The sequence below is a fragment of the Crocodylus siamensis genome, chromosome 1 (assembly GCF_052110815.1).
Source record: "Crocodylus siamensis isolate JL-2025a chromosome 1, ASM5211081v1, whole genome shotgun sequence".
Taxonomy (NCBI): Eukaryota; Metazoa; Chordata; order Crocodylia; family Crocodylidae; genus Crocodylus; species Crocodylus siamensis.
Window position 1 is genome coordinate 166,312,915 of NC_143395.1, and position 19,338 is coordinate 166,332,252.

General features: G+C 43.0%; 1 protein-coding gene and 1 long non-coding RNA gene across 8 annotated transcripts in view; one reads left to right on the plus strand and one right to left on the minus strand.

Moving 5' to 3' along the window:
• The window catches only part of SUSD4 (sushi domain containing 4), a 142,701-nt gene that overhangs the window by 104,375 nt on the left and 18,988 nt on the right, over window positions 1-19,338 (plus strand). For 4 of the 5 annotated variants that reach the window (XM_090048182.1, XM_090048174.1, XM_090048160.1 and 1 more), the window contains one exon: window positions 4,099-4,287. The exons of the other annotated variant lie outside the window; for it this stretch is intronic. In XM_090048182.1, coding sequence (XP_089904308.1) covers window positions 4,099-4,287 — 189 coding nt within the window. The remainder of the gene's footprint in view (window positions 1-4,098; window positions 4,288-19,338) is intronic. 5 annotated transcript variants of the gene reach the window in all.
• The window catches only part of LOC149873617 (uncharacterized), a 32,551-nt gene continuing 22,303 nt past the window's right edge, over window positions 9,091-19,338 (minus strand). For 2 of the 3 annotated variants that reach the window (XR_016442451.1, XR_016442458.1), the window contains one exon: window positions 9,091-11,518. This is a non-coding gene — a long non-coding RNA (uncharacterized LOC149873617). Of the gene's footprint in view, window positions 11,519-19,247 lie in introns of those variants that run through there. The other variant, XR_016442454.1, reaches the window with a different exon arrangement.

Here is a 19,338-nt window from a genome sequence, read left to right on the forward strand (position 1 = left end):
CCCCCACTTAACTTTGATCTGTATTTGTAATCTAAAGCCCTAGTGTTTAATACAATTTAAAAAGTGAGGCTTGACCGTGTGAAATGCCGAGCAAAGTGAAGTCAGTGGATATAATGGGTGCTTGCCGTCTCAGAGTTAGATAAGCCTTTATGTTTGGAGCACAATAGGGAATTGCATAATGAAGCACTGTATTTTAGCAGAGTTAGAGTTTTAGACTATTATAACTTATTATTATCCTGGTGCAAAGGTGTCTTACATCAGTTTTATAGATCCTGTTCTGCTAATAGTGCTCCCACTCAAAATTCAGGGAGATCAGAGAAACCATAAAATTAATCTAGCATAATCAAACTCTGCTGAAAACAGACAGTTGCTAAAAACACTCTAGCTAATATAGAAGAAAATATAAGTCCTTGAGTTCCCAGGGGCTTTATTTTTTAACACGGTGTGTGATTCTATGCATAATTCATAAAGAAATGAGAGTTCTTTGTGGCACTTGCACATTGAAGTTTGGGCAAATGGAGCTGGCCTAGCTTCGTCATTTAGATGAAATGAATTGTATCTGTGGGTTTTAGCAAAACAAGTAGAACCTTTAAGAAAACCAGTCTTTCCAGCCAAAAGAGTGAATCCACTTTAAAGCATTGCATCCCTCTTCAAAGGGAATTTGTTTGTGATAATTTTAAGTGTACTTGCCATTTTTAAACAAACAGTAATGAGCACCAAAGTGCTGTCTGTCTTGTGCATAGGAGACTTGGTCCTAGAATTAACAGGTGGAACCTGTCTGGGTTGTTACTGAAATGAGCCATTATATCTATTGGTATGTTGTTTTCCTCAACTATGATATCAGAGACCTGGAATAGAAACAGCTGCTGCCACAAACTCCTCTTCTGCTGTGTGTTCAGTTTTCTGCTAAAACCTCAGATCTCCTCATGTTTAATTCAGTCTTTGCCACATTTTTAAAAAAGTAAATACTATGCTAGTAAAAGGTACTAGGCCAAGAGCTCTAGAGTGCTGTATTGTGTAGGCGCGGTGCAGGCTTCTTCACATTGCCTTGGCAAGTGCTCCATAACCTCCTTCTGGGCACCCCAGGGCAGTGTTTGGTCTGTCTGTTAGGACAGCAACTGAGGACATTAATGTGATTTCAACATTGGACTTGGACCAGCAACTGATTCTTGGCATTCCCACTGCTCATGGGTATGTTTCTCTTTTCCATGTAAGTTACTGTATACTGTCAGAACCGTGTAAGGAACCTTCAAGTAAATGAGAATCAAGGCCAGCGACTCTGGCCACTGGATAATTATGACAGTAATGGAGAACCAAGTACTTTGTTTTTTATTGCCTCCACTTCCCCATTCTTCATTTTTCAGCAAATTAAACATTTTGGCAAAATTCAAAATTAAGAATTTGGCAAATTCTTAAAGATGAAAAGATTAATTTAGTCTCAATGTGCTCATAGGGTGAATGCGCGTGTGGTTTGCAGTACTACAGACCTGTCTGCGATGCCACAGACTGCACACACTGTAGATACAGGCATTTGCTGCACTGCTCACTTGCAGTGCAGTGGGGGTTTTTTGGCACTGGGAGATCCCAATGTCAAAAAAAATATGCACCAGAAAAAGGTTGGGCAGCGTGTGTAGCCGCACTGCCCAAAGCCAGAGCCTGGCTTGCTTGAGCCATGCTCCAGCTGGTGACCAGGCTCCACATGCCCACAATGCTGCCAACAGAGTCCTGGGAAACTCCTAGGACCTCAGATAAGGCTTCTGGGCCAGCCTAGGTGCTGGCCCCAGCCTCCCCTACCCACCAAGGCAACTTGCTATACGCCAGAGCACACATTCAGGGGTCTTCCCTAGCAACAACTAAGCAGCAGGACAACTATAGTTACTGTTGTTTGTCCCCAGGGACTGCACATTCTCCCTCATGGGTACATGCCCATAGAATTAACAGGTGGACCTGTTAACTATATTTGAAAGTAGAGGAAAATGTATATACATATTTGACCTTATACTTTAGAGATTAAATAACAAGCCAGTTAACCAAAAGACAGTCTTTAAATACAAAGCTTGAATGTAACTCTCATATACCATCACATCTGACTTTGAGGAAGCAGGTTTCTTTTGTGTATATTGGCGCAGACTATTATTTTGAGGTTTATTTTTAGAATGTAGATGTCTAGTGTGATTCCTAGGAGCACATAGACACCTAACGCCCATGAAAATCCCACTATATGCTTTCAGTGCCTAAAGACCGTTAAAAATCTGTTCCTAAGAGCCAAAATTATTTCTGGTATAATTTTACTAAAGATAAATTTGGCCAGTTTCAAAGTCTGATTCTTTGTTGCTGTCACACAACAGACTGGTTATTTTTTCATGTAGGAAGCCAGTATAAACTGTTCTGACTGCAGAAAATCGATCTGTTCCATATTTGGCCCAGCAGAAAAAGCAATAGGCAATAAATAAGACTAGAGCAGTTTTAGTTGAGTAAGGACGTTAAGGAACCAATAAAATAGCCATTAATAGCTGTTTTGTGGAGAACTGAAGGTACTGCAACAAGCTTTATTTTCCCCATGGGCAGTGCCCAGACTAATTTACTTACTTTTTCACCTACATTAGAGTCTGTTACTTAAAGAATGTTGTCTGGGTATTTCAAGCAAGGAAAACTGAATATGAGCAGCTCCCTACTGGACATGCTCAAATTGTAGGACACGGCATGTAACATTTTTTTAAAATTTATTCTTGGATAAAGAAAGATTCCAATTTTTTACAGCTGGTATAACAGGCCTTAAAATGATGAGTCCATATGATCATCTTCAGGAATTCCTCAAGGTGACAAGAGACTTATTAAGGCTGGTTGTTGCCATACTGTGCAGCTTCTGTTTGTCTCATCAGTTTCTACAACATTTCTTTCCATTCTTAGATTACTAATCATGTTTCCTCAAAAATCATTGCTGGTCACTTGTCAGTGATGTTTGTCAACCAAAAAGGGTCATATTTAAGGCAATAAGAAAAGTAATTGTGCTGTTTTTTTCCAATACACAACTTGAAATCTTAAGTCTGAGTATTAGCTCAAAACAGTATCTGCTCAAGATAGTGGATATATATGAATCGGATATCATTGGATCATGAGTGACCATGTGATAAACTTCCTTTAATTTATAACATCCTATCATTTATGAAGCTCACTATTGGCTTTTGCGGTGTCAGATTTATAAAATCTGCCTTAATTTGATCAATACAGACTGAATACATCCCAATACAGGCCCTTTCTAGATAGTCTTAGGCCACAGTTTTTGGAAATTACTTCTGATCTTGAGTGCCACCGCTTTTTGGTGTCCAGTTTGAGGCACCAGAGCTTTTGAACATTAGTCACCTTTTAAGCTGTCTCAACTGAGGTCCCAAAGTTGCTGGTCATTTTTTAAATACTTAGGCCCTTTCTTAACAGCACGCTTTGTAATATTGGCAATCTCAGCATTAAAATTACTTAAGAGGCTGCCTATTTAAGGAGAGCAATAAAGCCCATGGTTTTCTATTAGCAACAATTTATTAACGGATTTCGTCTCAAAATAATTAACAGGTGCTAGTCTAGTGAATATTTGAGGTTAGAAAATAAAGCATTACAACTTGTAAAAGGGCATTGATGAATTTTCAGCAAATAGCCTACATTGGCAGAATGTGCAATGAAGCAATGAAGGAACTTTAAATGGAGTAATGAAGCTGATGCATCTGACGGGATGGGCATACCAAGAAGTTACTGCAAGATAAATGAGGGCAGGAATTTGCAATGTATCAGCTGTACTGCAACAACTGTCTATGTGCATGATCTTTCTTCCTAGTAATACATGTAAAGTAGTTTAGCTTTCAGTGAAAATGACTGAAAGGTAAGAACATGAACATAGGTTATTATTTACAGAGTAGCTGACACGTGGGTAACTCACATCATGGCTTAACTTCAGTAATTTGTTAGTGTACTGTATCCTGAGAGAGATTAAGTAGGAGTGGGGGAAATATTGTGCTTTTTAACTTGGGAGCTATAAACAGGATATGTTAATATGACTGAGATAAACACCTCATAATAAAAGATACCTCCCTCTTCTCTAATTTGCAGGTTGCCTGAGACCATTGGTTCTTCCTCATAGTTACGTTAATATATCTGAGTTCGAGTCCTCCTTTCCAATAGGAACTGTGGTATATTATCAATGCTTTCCTGGATATAAACTAGAAGGGGCAGAGTTCCTTGAGTGCACGTATAACCTTATCTGGTCAGGTAGCCCACCTAGGTGCCTTGACGTAGAAGGTAAACCATCTTATTGTTTTGGTTTGTGTTTTAATTTTGGACAGTTAACAGTCTATCTATAATTGTAATTTAGGATTATGATCCCAGGACCATTTTGCATAGTCTATCCTCAGGATATGTGTAGCATGTCTATTCAAACTCCTGTTTTGAAGTGTGTCTTCTGTATATCTTGGAACACTGCACAGTTTAATTGTTAGGGTTACCTACATAATGTTTGTTCTTCTGGCTATTGTGATGAAAATACCTAAGTTCTTATTAGTAAAGATTGTTTATATGTAAATCTAAACGGCATCATCTTTGCTTTTCTTATGAAAAGCTGAAAAAGTAACTGAATTTACCTGCATATAAGGACAGTTTGGGGAGCTAAAGATTTGGACACAATTCCCTTTTGAATTGAAAGCACTCTTAAATACTGATGAGTACCCTGTCTCGGTTCAGCTGGCATGCCAGGTGTAGACACACTTTTATGCTGCATGACTTTGCATTGAGAATACTGGATGTACTAGTGAAAAACAATAAAGTAATGGAGTTTCTTATTGCTTATTTTTAAATGGCAATCCAGGTTCTTGAATCCAGAAATAACTGTTGTGCTTAAGGGGTTTCAAGTACAGGAACTGATTTTTTGACTTAAAATCTCTTAAAATCAGGAACAGAATCACAAAGTAACCCTGCATAAAATATGTTCTTGTTTTATTTCTTTTAGTAGCACATGAAATACATAGCTAAAAAATAATCATCATATGAAAAGCCTCTGTCAGATATCAAAGAATTTAAGAAGAGTACAACATAAAGTAGAAATGAGTCTCTAATGAGCTAGATAAGAGCATTAAACCCACAAACACAAGTGGATTAAACAGAAAATGCTGTATGCATCACTTCCTGGCTCTTCCTTGCCACAGATAAAAGTCAAACCACTGGTCCCTTTTCCTGTCAAAGTACGTAGCAAAACTCCCATTAACTAGTACTTTTGCCGTGTATAGGGCTGGGTTTTTAGCACCCTCAGATCATTTAGTATTTGTATCAGAGCAACACCCAGGCCTCTACTGAGCTAGGTACCGTATTTTGTGGTGTACAAGTTGACACAGTGTAGAAGTCAGCCCCATATTTCGGATCAAAAAAGTTAGAATTTTCCTAAGTCAACCTCACCGCTGCAGCTAGAGCCAATGAGCTGCAGCCAGGCAGCCAGCAGCAGAGCTTAGCATGGGTGGGGGCTGTGAGTGGCTCCTGCCCAGCAAGCGCTGCTCGCTGTTGCTGCTCTGCACCCTGGTGCTGCTGGTGAGGAACTGCTCACTGCTGCTGCTCTCTGCACTGGTGCTGGTGGGGGTGGGTGGTGGCACTGTGGCTCCTGCATTGTCGAGTGGTGGCTCCATCCTGCTGGCCAAGATATACCTGCGGGGCAGCCACTGGGTTGTGGGTAAGTGTCCCTGGGCCAGACTCAATGGGCATGGGGTTTGGGCCCCCAGCCTAGTTCCAGGGTGTTGGGCAGGGGCAGGGGGGAGGCAGGAGCCTGGCCTGGCCTCAGTCAGCACCAGGAAAGCCCCTAGATGCCAGCATGCAACCTCCTCATGTGGCAGGGAGCCAGTGTAGAGTTTGGCTGAAGTATTGATATGGTGTATAAGTCAAGGTGGAGATTTAAGGGAAAATATTTTGGCTTCAAACTTATACACCATGAAATATGTTACTTTAAAATATGAGAGTGAAAGAGAAACTCTGTCCTGAAAATCATGTGTTCTGAATAGACATGACAAGTAGCAAAGTCTCTAATTCAAAGATGGGGAACTGAAGTAAAGAAGAGACGGAGAGAAAAAAAAATCTTGCTCAAGGTCACACAGCAAGTCTGTGGCAGAACCAAGAAATGAACCCAAAATGGATGTGTCCCATATTTGGTCCAGAAGAGCAAGCAATAGGCAGTAAGTAGGACTAGTGCAGTTTTAGTTAAGTAAGGAGGTTAAGGAACAAGTAAAATAGTCATTAAAAGCTATTAAATGTGTTGTGACAAGCTTTATTTTTCCCACAGGCAGACTAATTTACTTACCTATTCAGCTACTTCAGAGTATATTCCTTAAAAAATGTTGTCTGGTTGTCTCAAGCAAGAGAAACCAAAGATTAAAAGCACCTTATTGCCCATGCTCAAACTGTAGGACACAGCATGTGGCTATTTTTTATAAATCTATTTTTGGATAAAGTAAGATTCCAATTTTTTACAGCTGGTATAACTAAGCTTAAAATGATGAGTCCATGTGACCATCGTCAGTAATTCCTCATACCGATAAGAGAACTATTTAAGGCTGGTTGTTGGCATACCATGCAACTTCTGTTAGACTCATTAGTTTTTACAAGGTTCTGGCTCATCCTTCCTCCTTGTTACATTTTTCACAATTCTTTTTATATTGCAACTAAAACTTTTCTTGGTGATTTTCTAGTAGGAATCTCATATACTCTGGGGAGAAGCAAGCAACAAAAGATTGGGATAAGCACCCAACACCTCCAAGAATGGGTTCTATGGTATTTGGGGTCCTTCCAGTGGGGGAACAAAGTTCAATAGCATTGTAGGACGCCAGCTGACAATTTAATTTCAGAGCTGTCAAGGAGGGGTGCTCTAAGTGGAGCACAGCACAGTTTTAAACTTCCATTTTTCATTTTCATTTTACAATTCAGTTTTTAAATTTCCACCCACATGTGATTATTTTGCCCTAAGTGACTTAATGAAGGAGCATGAGACTCCAAGGAGGGCTGTTTCCAACTGAAATTCTCCAGAACTTCCTCCTTTCACATCTGTTATTCTGCAGCTCTCACTGAATATACCAACCCCACTTTGCAACGTACCTACCATATATTACAACTAAGTTTGTATTATAATGTACCCAGCAACATTTTTCATGGAGGAGATATACAAATGGCAAATTAATTCCATTAATTTATTTTCATTGATCAATACTAAATTAATTTAACAATTTCCTGTTTTGTTCTTTAATATGGAATTGATTAAAAGCAAATAAATGCTATAATGCTTTACTAAACATTTGTACTGCTTGTATTTCACTGCAAGCAATTTTGATTATAGTTTCCTCCCTTCATTGTCTGCAGGCCTCAACAATTTGCAAACTGCATTAAAAAGGCATTTGAGGTATCTTTACAAAATCTCTCTGCAGTCTAATAGCAGAATTTATAGTAATTATCCTGATTTAGTTGTGCTCTGTGCTACCTCAAAGCACAAAAATGTTCATTTTGTTGCACATGCCAACATTTTTGGTTACATTGCACTTAACTCTCCATCTAAACATGAGCTTTCAGATCCCATGGAGTCTGGAACAGCAGCAATCACACATGTTGTCTGAGAACCTTATGAATTTTGCTTCTTTCTAAACCACATGGGCTAAATTAATTTCAGATGTAACTCTGCTGAAATGGGTGGAGCTACACCAGGAAATCATTTGGCTTTCTTCCCCCTTGCCCCTGCTTGCATAGCTGTAGTATTTGTTTCATAAGTAATGCTTCTATATATACTTAATAGGTGTTTTGTATTCTCGAGGCTCTCAAAGCATTTTGTGTACTTTACAAGTAGAATCAAAATAACTGGAGATGGAAAAAAACTACATCTCATTCAGCCTTTCACCACCAATACAGGATTCTTCCCTCTGATATGCTTTTAATGCTCAAACTGGTCTAATTTTTAGTGCTTCCATGCATGGAGCTTCACCAAGTCTCATTGGGAGACTCTTTTTTACTCATGCAGTTCTTGCTGTTGAGGAAGATTTTTTTCCTTAATTAACCTAAATGTTTTCTTTCACACATTCTATATGAAAATTGCTTTACCCAGTGTTGAAATGCAGCCTTCCCTATGGAGGTATGAAGCAGCTGTTTAGAAACAGCTGCTTTATATCTGATAAGGGAAAACGTTCTAGGCAGTGCAGAGTGCAGTGGCTATAGTTAAAGTTGTCCGTTGCTTACCTGTTTTCACTTGCTTATGACATTGCCAAACTTAAACCACCCAGATTTGAATTTTTCCATTTCAAGTATCTGCCTCAAACTAAATTGTTAAAGTTGTTGGAGCTAAAATGGCTCAGATGTTTCTGAGAATGAGGTGAAGGTAAGACGCATTGTTTTGCCAATGCTAAATTCTTACAGTTGTTTGTTTGGGATGACCAAGCACTTTTTTAAATTGGTGATAAACAGTATTTGGAGGAAAAGTTTGAAATGTGGCCTTTGAATCTAGGGCATCCCTTGTGCTGTTTTTGGGAAAATCCAGGCACCTTTTGCCATGTTATAAGACTGAGAAATCACCATTTGTATGTGCTTAGAGGAGATTGCACTTGCACTAGGCATGCTCTCTCCCTTTGCTGTTCCTGCTTGCTGGCCAGATTGTACACATGCCATCCCAGTCACTAGCCAGGATTTTTCCTGAAGTTGCTTCCCTCAGCTGCTAGCAGCCCCCATGGAGGTCAACACCTGAACTGAAAGCAAAACTGCCCTCAGTGTTTCCCATGCTTAGGCCATGGATGCCTGAAAGAGAATGAGGAAACAGCCTGACTGGAATGCAGTGGGGAAAACTGTAAAGAGGAAAAGGATGCAGGGGAAGGAGCTATTGGCAAGAACTTGAAGGAGAAGGAAGATTAGGAATGGGAGGTGGAAGAAAATGGACAGGAGGTGTGGAAGGCAAAGGTTAGGAGTGGTATTCAGGTGGATAAGAGGAGTTGTGGGTAGGGCCAGAAGCAGAGGGAGGGTAATGGCGAACAGAAGCCAGAGAAGAGGTGGACAGGGACAGCTGTTAGGTGTCTTAGATGGATATGAGGCGGGGAGGGGTCAAGGGTAGGAGCTGGTGGGGGGGAAATGAGTCCAAAAGAGAAGAGGGAGACACTGGGGGCACTTACACAAATGATTGGAAGCCACTTCCCATCGCACCATAACATTTGCACTTTACACCAAGTGCTTAAAGGTACAGCACTATCAAACTTAACAGACATTCGGCATTTGATGGTGGGGACTTACAGCCTCCAGACACTGGCTGAGGCCAGGAGGTAGGGGGTGCTGTCAGAGGCCTCACAGCATGCTCTGCCGGTACCCCAGGCCAAAGCTGCCCCACTCCCTTGTATTGCAATTTTTCCTGATGTTTGTTGACTGCCTGCTGGGTCCCCGCTCCCCCCTGCCAAGAAAGCATTCCCTCTCCCCAGGATTATCCCCTGTCGGGGAGCTCTCTCTGGGGTCACCCACCATGCAGAGCTAGCAGGCAGCTAGCAAAATTTTTCTGTAGTGGGGTGGGGGTGATCTGCCCAGCTTCACTGCTGGTTGTAGCGGGTAACATGCAATCTTCCCTGTGGCCTGCCCTAGCTGCTGCACCAGGACCTGGAGGGTAGGGGGCTGGGGAATCTGAGGCTCCCTGCCATGTGGGCCTAGGCTAGCTCCCCCACAAGACCCCAGCAGGAGTAGCTGGGCTGGGCCCCCTGGCACGGGTGCTCCGATTCATCCCCATCCCAGCTCCTGGTGTGAACACCTTGACAGCAGTCCTGGCTGCCGGAGCTGGGATCTGGGGTCTTTGGGGAAAGCTGGCTGAGGCCCATGTGCTGGGGAAGCATGGATTTCCCTGCTCCAGCTCCTGGCATGAGCACCCTAATAGCAGGACTGGCTGCCTTTCTCCTACCCGCTTCTCTTCCATTCCCTGTTCTGCAGGGATGATACTCTTCCTATCTGTGACAGCCCCACAAAGGTGCATGGGATGTGGATGGAATCACTCAAAATTAACCCTTGCAGGGATCCTGTTTCTGAAGGTGCTGTGCCTTAAAGTGCCATCTAATACCTGATTTAACAATGGTTAATTTTCACGTGATCAGCTATTTTAAAAGTGCTCTGCAGCCATGAATGTTTGTTATATTATGGCTGTAGAGTGCTCTCGGGGACCTCATTGTGCAAAACATGTAACTTCTGTAAACACCGTGGGTGTGCAGGGTTAGAACTGTCTGTAACCACTAAATACTGACCTTTTCATATGCTGCAACTGAATCCAGTATTGCTGTGAAACCCACTTGCAGAGGTTGTGTCTCTCCCCACTTCTAGTCACAGTTCCACACAGAACAGAATATCTTCCTACTACTAACAGATACTCCATTACTGTCATGGGTAACTACATGTGATGGATCAAAAGATCAAAAACAGCCTAATAACTCATGTTAAGTGAATATGGTTCCTATGATGACATTTTAAATTAAAAAATTACTAAAGCAATTGTATAAGAAACCTTCATTAAAAAAAAAAAAATAAGGTCACAAAATCAAGGACTCAAGTCCTTGATTGTGCAACCCTAATTTTGTCCACTTGCAAGTATGCATTATGGTACAGTCCTTTAACCTACATAATCACCTGATATACAGCAGGAGTCCTTAGACAGTATGGGCTTTGTAGATGTGCAGTGAGGCTGGTCCGAAGTGCTGTGAATCCAATGCGTTGAAGCAGACTCGATTAATCAAGTCTGCTGGAGCATAGAAATTATTGCACTTCACCAGCCTCCAGCATCACGTGTATCAGCGTTTCTGCACTGAAAAATGGTGGGAGGGAGCTTTAAACTAAAGCTTTTTCTATAAGCTTTAGTTCAAAGCACCCTGCCACCATTTTCTAGTGCTGGGACACTGATACATGTGGTGCTTGGGCACTTCTAATTAATTGCGTCTTGCTAATTAAAGTGTCCCCCTCCCCTCCACCTCCTGGAGCACATCTATAAACCCCCTATCCTGGCCAGGGTGAGGTAAATAAAAGTTGAATGGACATCAGTCATTCTGGTATCCCCTAACTTTTAAGTACTTGACTTAGCAATTTGAGCGTTCTTTTCTCATTGACTTCACTAATTAGGGCAGGTTAAGTGTGCCATGGCACTTGATAGATACGTATAAGAAGGCAAGGTCCTAGCCTCCACAAGCTTCCAGTATATTAACTTCAATGGGAGAGAAAAGCCCTGAATTAAGAGTTTATAATCTAATCAAGTCAGTGTAGACTTCAAAATTTGGTCCCAAGCTTTGTGTGTGTTCCAGTCATTTCCAAATGCAGTATCTGAAAACATATAGGGGAAATAAACCTTTTTATTTTGAAATTAACTGATTTTTCAATCTTGATTGGGGGAAATGATTAATCTCTAAAAGAATGTTGTTATATTTCAAAGTGATGGTTCCTTCTTTGCAGTGAGGGGAATCGCTTTTGCTTTTCATTGTGATTGAAGTTGATGCTCCTTGTATTGTTCATAGCACTGCAAGAAAAGCAATAGAACAACAACTTGTAATCCGTTCTTTTTATGTCTTTTGTTTCAGTTTTGATATACAGGGCTGTCAAAGTAAATCACTGTTTTACACCAGCTGCATCACCTGGGTTCCCCTCAGAAACTCTTTAGCATTTCCAAAACTAGCTAGACATCACAATTCTTTTATGAAGACATAATTTTTACCCTTAAGTTTCACACTTGCAACAGATGCATGTTACATTTTATTTATAATGTTCCAAATGTGCTAAGTATTAGATGGGGAAAGCAGACCAGGTCTCTTCCTGAGGGTTGTCTGATAATATTGAGTTTAAATTTTATCTGACAACGCAGCTCTCAGAACAAGCATGCTATACTGTCTTGCTGTGGATAAAAATATTACTTGTGCATCAAGGGTATATTTAGTGACTTTTAGTCCACTTACTGCAGTCTCTGGACCTCCACCTCAGCAGACGTGTATTGGTGAAGCTCTATTGACTTCCAGTGACTGGAATTATAGTACTGCACAGTGCACACCAGCTGAAGAACTGCCCCTATAGCTGTAGCATCTAAAAAAGTTGCATGCTAAATATGTTGGTTCTCTCTCAGACATGGAAATCAATTTCAAACTTAGCTAAATTAATAGGAGAAAATACCAGGACATAGTTGTTCAAAGGACTGCCATCAAAATGCTGTCATCACTGCTCTCAGATCCTGCTGGCCTTGAATCAGGGTGTCTTGGTTGCAAAGCTAGCTGCTTTTCTGTTTCTTTCCTCAGCTCCCTTTGTGTACCCTCTCAGGTCAGTCATAAGTCTCATGCCCTTTCCACTCCTGGGGTGGATTCTCTCAGTCCACATGTAGATTAGGCATTAAGGTAACATGTACTCACCCAGTGGATCTCACTGGGATTGGCATGTTGGATCTTCCCAATAGGAGTTTGAAACTATTGCCTTGTTTAACTCAAGCTATTGTTCATTATGCTGGTATGAACAAAGCACTTAGAGAAAAAGGGTTTAAAGCAATAAATAGTCTAAATATGTGTCTATAGGCCTTGTTGCATGGGACACTTAGTGGGTGCATCTACCCATGCACTTTACTACAGAGTAGACTAGTTCTGCAGTAAATTGTCACCATCTACACATGCACCGGTATTAAGGTGCAGTAAATGAATTAACTAGCCATGAGAGAGTACTGTCGGTGGAGTACTTACATACATAGAAACACACATGTAGACAGTGACAGGGGCTGGCTGGGGCACAAGAGTGCTCCACCCCAGCTCAAAATGTTGTGGTCCCTGGCAAAAGTATAGACAGTTCACCCAGGAGCAGTTAACTCTGGCATCAACTGCACTGGAGTTTACCGCTCCACCTTAATTGCACATGTAGATGCACCCAGTATGTGTTAAGTCTGCATTGTGTTAAAGTTAGAACATACTCTGAGCAGTCTTACGGTAATGTTTACTGTGATCTCTAACATGCACAGCTCACTGGTTATTGGTCCCAGCCGCAGGACCCTTCAGGGCTGCGGGCACCCAACTTTCAACTTAATCCCAGAGGAACCTGACAAGTGAAAGATCCAGGATCCTTCCTTCTGATATGTCTGGCTTTCCTCACCTCACCTGGAGGCTTGGTACAGCAGATGGGTCCTTGGCTGAAGTCGTGGCTGGGTGAGGACTGCACATTGCTCATAATATCCCTGTGGAGCAGTCCAGTGATAGCTGAACATGTATTACTTAGTACAATCTTGAGATACTTCTCACATGAAAAATCCTATCTTTGATGTGACACGATTAGTGCACTTAGTGGGTATCTTACTGCTTAAATGTGGAGTTGCTCGCATTTTGAGTGCATCTCACACATGCCAAGTGTAATATGTGACATGACCCTTTTTTACCTAATGCACTTCTAGCTCTGAAAGGTGACCTATACAGACCTAGTTTCTTCAGAAACCTTTAGCAGGTGCCTTACCTATATCAGTCTGGTTTTCCCAGGTAGCTCCCCAATAACTACTTCCTTTATTCAGAAAGTCCTTTTTAAGCTCTGTACTCCTTTGACCTCTGGTTCCTTGGCATCCTGGAATAACTTTGTTGACATCACTAGCCAGGGAAAGGCCTGGTTTTTAAACTGAGCTCAATAGAGTTTCCTGCCTCTGTGTCTTTGTGAATTCAGTTGCTGTCTTTTAGACAACTGAGTACAGTGCCTGATTGCAAATGCAGTTCAAGTAGTGAGATGCCTAAGTGATCTCAATTGCATGTTCAGGAAACTGAGTATCTAAATGAGCCTAGGTTTATTTGCATGCAGATCTGGAGCATGAGATGTGAGATCAGGTATTCAGAATCTGGAGACTTTGAAGAGGCCATTAGTAAGGTTAGGGAATCTATTTATAGAAAAAGACAAAAAAATCCCCCAAAAACTAAAAGCCTGTCTGTAGCCTAATGTTATGACTGACTACTACAGAACCTGCTATTGTTGCAGTCTCTGAGTGACAAATGACCCTGTGCTACTACCATAGCCCAAGGATTTCTTCAAACTTGACCTTGCTAAAAAACACCAAGGATGCTTGTACACGCGAAGGGTTTTTAGTCCTTAGGGTTGCATTCTATGTCCCCTAAATTGAAACAGTGAGTTTTTAATTTGAAGTGGTGAGTTTTATTATTCTATCACTGTATATATATTATTGTATATAACAGTCGTTATATACTGTGCCATGGGAGAGGCGGGCTGGCTCTGCAGAAAAAAAGGATTGGGCCCTTCTCTGCTTCTGCCTTTAGCAGGCTTCTGTGGCTGGCAGGATGCCTGGGGCTGCCTAGGAATGGGCTGGCTTGCCCTTGGGGCAGTGCAGAGAGGTGGCAGGAGGGTGGCTGTGTGTGCTGGTGGCTAGAGAAGGCAGTGGGGATGGTGCATGGGGCACTGGAAGCCTGGACAGGCTTGGGGAAGCCAGTAGCCTACCCAGGAAGCCCTGTGTACCATCCCTGCCAGCACACCCAAACTCCCTCCTGTTGTCTTCCCACACTGCCCTGGGGCAAGCCAGCTCGTTCCCAGGCAGCCTAGGCATTCTGCTGGCCACAGAAGCTTACTGAAGGCAGAAGTATCAAGGGGCCCAATCCTTTTTTCTAGGGAGCCTGTCCACCTCTCCTGTGGCCGGGGGGCATGTTGACTAATAGCTGCAATGTTCCAAGTTGCAACATTGCAAACTGAACTACATCCCAATGTAGTTTAGTTTGCAATGTTGCAACTTGGAACATTTGTAACGAGGCAAACTCATTTCAAATCCCCAAAACCTGCATACATGTACTGTGTGACACTGTTAAGCCACACAAAAGGAAATTTTTGTCATGTGTACATCCTGACATTGTCATATGTACAAGTGTCCTAAGGGTCCCTGTTTTACAATATGGGGAGTGCACTCAAATCCCACTGACTTTCCTATATCAGTCAAATCCCATTGACTTTCCTACATCAGTAATATTTGTAATTTAAAGTTACACTTATTTATCCTATCATCTGTGTGTGAAAAATCAGGAGGAGAGTGGAGGGGGTCTTGTCATGGATAAACTGTGACATGTATTTGAAATTAAAGCTTTCCATTAACATCAGAATTTCTCAGGCTGCACTGCTGCAAGTGCCAGCATTATTGAGTACTGCCATGAATGCCACTCTGAACGTTCCATGGGATTTTTGCCTGAATAAGGACTGCAGAACTGAGCCTATTATTTACAGCTGCAGTATCAGGGAACCCCAGTATAGGGTAATTGGTTATGAATGGCTTCCTGCCTTCCTTGAACAATTAGTTTCTATGAAGCTATTATTAAAGCAGGATGGGAAAGTGCTTTCAACTGGACTCGCATTGTTTGCCTCTAGGGTGACAATTTTCAAAAGGCAGAAGTAAACTAGAAAAACATATTTTCAAAAAAGCTGAATTATGCAACCCCTTCCAGAGTTTCTATCAGGAATAAGTGCTCCTCACAATGTGGACATGCAGCATACCCTGTAAATGGTTCTTGCGGCCACTTACAATTTGAGCTCAAAGAAAGGTTCTTTCACAGAATTTAGGCACTTTGGGTTTGGTGGCTAGAGCAACACATGGCCAGGAGACCTGGGTCCTACTCCAAACTAGCATAGACTTGCTATGTGATCTTTCAAGTCTCTTAAATCACTTTTGTTTCCCCTTCCTCAGCTGCAAAATGGGTTGTGAGTTTAATTCATTGCTGTCTGAAAAGAAATGGTGAACTTTAGATATAAAGCTACCCAACTGCCTGTTAGTTATGATATGTTCAACCCTCAGAGAGATTCTTTTTGCAAATTCTCATTAAGTAAAACAAATAGTACTTGTGGATAGCTACACAGTTCAGCGTCCTCATCTCTTACCTTTGTCCCTTTTAGTCAGTAAAGGTTGTAAAACTTCATAGAAATAAGTTTTCTATGTTGTGTTGAGATGGTTGTTTCTAGGGTTTGGTTCATTTCAGATTTGGGTTGCTTTGGGTGCTCAGCATAGGTGGCAGAAGGCCGGGTGTAACAGGGCTTAGCCCCGGCCAAACACAGGGCAGCAGTGGCAGTGCAGAGGGCCTCAGGGCAGCCTGGGTATGGGCTCCAGGCAGCTGCAGCAGGGGACGTGCACAGGCAGGATTACAGCACAGCACAGCAGGCAGGTCTGTGAAGGGGAGGGGTTGTAGGGGGGGCCAGATTGAGGTTCTCACAGTGAGGGAGGGAGTGAAGCAGAGGCAAGCACAGGGGCTGAGATGAATGGGGCCTGAGAGCAGGTCGTGGGATAGTCAGAGCCCAAGTGGCTCATCTAGGGACATGGGGGGGCGGTCCTCTTGCTGCTGCATGCACCCTGGGGGAGACATGGGGGACACATGCCCCCCTGGGATTTGTGCACAGGGTGGAGGCATGCTGCCCACTGCATGCTGGGCTCTGAGCCCCACTGCCGCTGCCTCGGAAGCCGCGTGCAACACCATGTGCCTGCTGCCGCCAGGTGGGTAAAGGATATGGCATAGCCTGGCAGTGGCAGGCACATGGCATTGTGCACAGCTCCTGAGGTAGCAGAGTGCAGAGCCCCAGTCCACAGTGGCAGCCCGCCTCTGCCCCATGCACAAATCCAGGAGGCAAATGCCCCCCGTGCCTTCCCAGGGGTGCACACAGCAGCAGGAGCGCCCCCACACTCCTGAATGAGTTGCCCAGGCTCCAGCTGTCCCACAACCCACTGCAGGGCCTCTGTGTGTGTGTGTGTGCGTGCGCACGTGCACGTGCGCGCATGCTCACCTCCACCCAAATAATATTTTCTCCCTCTGCTTATGGTCAGTAGAATTTCTCCAGAGCACCTCTTTACTTTCAAAGTACAAGTTCCATATGCACAAGGAGTTCCCGGTTTATTCCAGTGCATCTGTAACATAGGTGCATGTTCACTGGAAATGCATTATAGATACAAAGATGCAAATGAGGACACTGTCAGCCCACTTAGCTCTATTTCTTTTCTTTTACAACCCTGGCAGTATTTTTCATTACAGAGATATGCAAGTAGGGAATTGTCAATTTACTGGCCATGATTAATAGGAACTTACTCTAACACTGTTTTCTGCTCTTCTCCTTTTTTCATAAGAGATGGATTAGAGACAAATTGCAGTTTAGGAAGCTTTTCTTGGATGTTGTTGTATCATAATGCTTATTGGTTCAGGAGTTCGGTTTGCAGCTTCCTTTCCTTGACAAACCTCTTCCTTTTTCTGGCTTGCAACAACAGAGACGGGTTGGATCCAACAATAAATCTTCTGCCCTACCATTATCAGACATTTACTAGTCATTTTGATTATTGTAAGTGTTTTTAGTTGTCCAGAAAACGTATAAGAGGTTTTCTGTTTAATTATTTTCTTTTAATCATGTTATAACTTAGACCAACAGGTAGTATGGAAAAAGTTCTCTTTTTTGCTTATCTTTCTTATCTTCTTTTCGTCATGAAAAAGGCTATTTTTCCTGCTGGTTTATTGCATTAAAAATATCATTTTTGGCTAACTTTTTCTCTGATGGTTGTCATGGACAACTGGAAAGCTAGTTAGATTATGGTATCATGAAATGAAGGTCAGGATTCAAACTAGTTCAGGGGCAGGCAAAATATAGCCCACAGCCTGGATCTGGCTTGCCAGGCCATTCTGTCCCCAAAAAATTAGAAAATTTATATTTATCTGCCTCTGGCTGTCTGTCAGATATGACAGGAGCCAGGGGCAGTAGGATCTAGGGGGAGCCAGCAGCAGAACTAAACAGGCACAGCAGCAAGGCCAGCCCAGCCCCCACCCCACCCCAAGCTGCTTTGCTTCCAGTGTTTTGTGTATCAGCATCCCCACACTGAAAAATGGAGATGGGGCACTTTAGTAAAGCTCATCAAATGGATTTTAGTTAAAGCTCCCCTGCCACCATTTTTAATCAAGAGGATGCTGAGACACAAGAAGCTGGAGTCTGCTGGTATGTAGTAATCGCTTCTTGGCCTCTTGAAGGCTCAGATCGAGCGAAAACATTTACTATGTTCCAGCAGACTCTATTAATTGAGTCTGCTCTGACGCACTGTAATTGCAGCCTGTTGGAGCAGCCTCACTGCTCATATGTAAGTGCCCCTAAATTCCAAGCAGGAATTCAAATTGGCCGTTTAGCAGTAGCTACAAAACATACTGGGTGTGTCTACATGTTTTTTAATGCACTTTTGCTAATGTGTATTAAATTTAGTACCTCCATTGTGAGGTACTAGAAAAAGGCACATTAGCTTATTTTAATATGCATTAGCAAAAGTGCACTTTTTTGTGACACAATACTCATTAAAAGCACACATGTAGAAGTGCCCACTGGGTACCTAAATTCATTAGGTTTCTTCATTTGCAGTTGCAAAGTTCCATATGTAGCTACACTAGGACTTCTGAGCATGCTCAGAAGCAATTGAAATGGTGCACACAGGAACACCTCAGTGCCTATTACAATTCATATTGTTACTGTGAAGTACCTAAGTTCCCAGAGAGACCTATGCCAGCAGGTGGACAAAACAAATCTAAATGAGATTAACAGCATTTCGTTCAACTCAAAGAATCAGAAGGGATTTGAACCCGTACCTCCCACTCCTCAGGAGAGTGCTGTAAAGCTCTAAAACAGGTTAGGGGAGCTGTCTCCCCCTCCTGTTTAAACAGGGCTAGTTGGCAGCCAAGAGCACAGGCATCCTGGGGCCAAAAAGAGAACAAGCAAAAGGAAGTCTGTCTCTATAGCTTAGAGTATGAGTGTTCAACCTTTTAAAATAAGAGGTTCTTCTGACTCAAAAGTTCTTCTGACTGGCTGACTTAAAGTTTCAGCTTCTGTACTCCCTTAAATTTTTTTCTTGTTTTTTAGGGGTTGGGGGGCATATTGAGGTCCCTGTGGTGCAGGAGGGAATGGGGCTGGAGCAGGCAGTGCACAGCCAGGGTGAAGTGGGATGTGGGATGAAGCCATGAGCAGCTCATCCAGGATGGGGGTGGCAGGAGGGGGCTCCTGCTGCTATGCGCACCTCAGGAGGGCATAGGGGGACCTATGCCCCTGGATCTGTGTGGGGCAGGGTGGGCTAGGCTGCCCCAGTGGTGAGGGAGGGAGTGGGGCTAGGGCAGGGGCAGAGGCTGCCCAGCCAGGGTGGGGCATGGGACTGAGCTGCACAAGGGAGGGGGTAGCTCCTGCCTCTATGCACATACCTGGGAGGGCATGGAAGGGGTGTGCCCCTGGATCTGCGTGGGGTGGGCTGTGGCTGGGGCAGCACCAGGCTCTTCCTGGCAGGGGCTGGGCTGGGCTGCACTTGGGGTGGGCAGCGGCAGCACTGGGAAGGGTGTTGGGGGG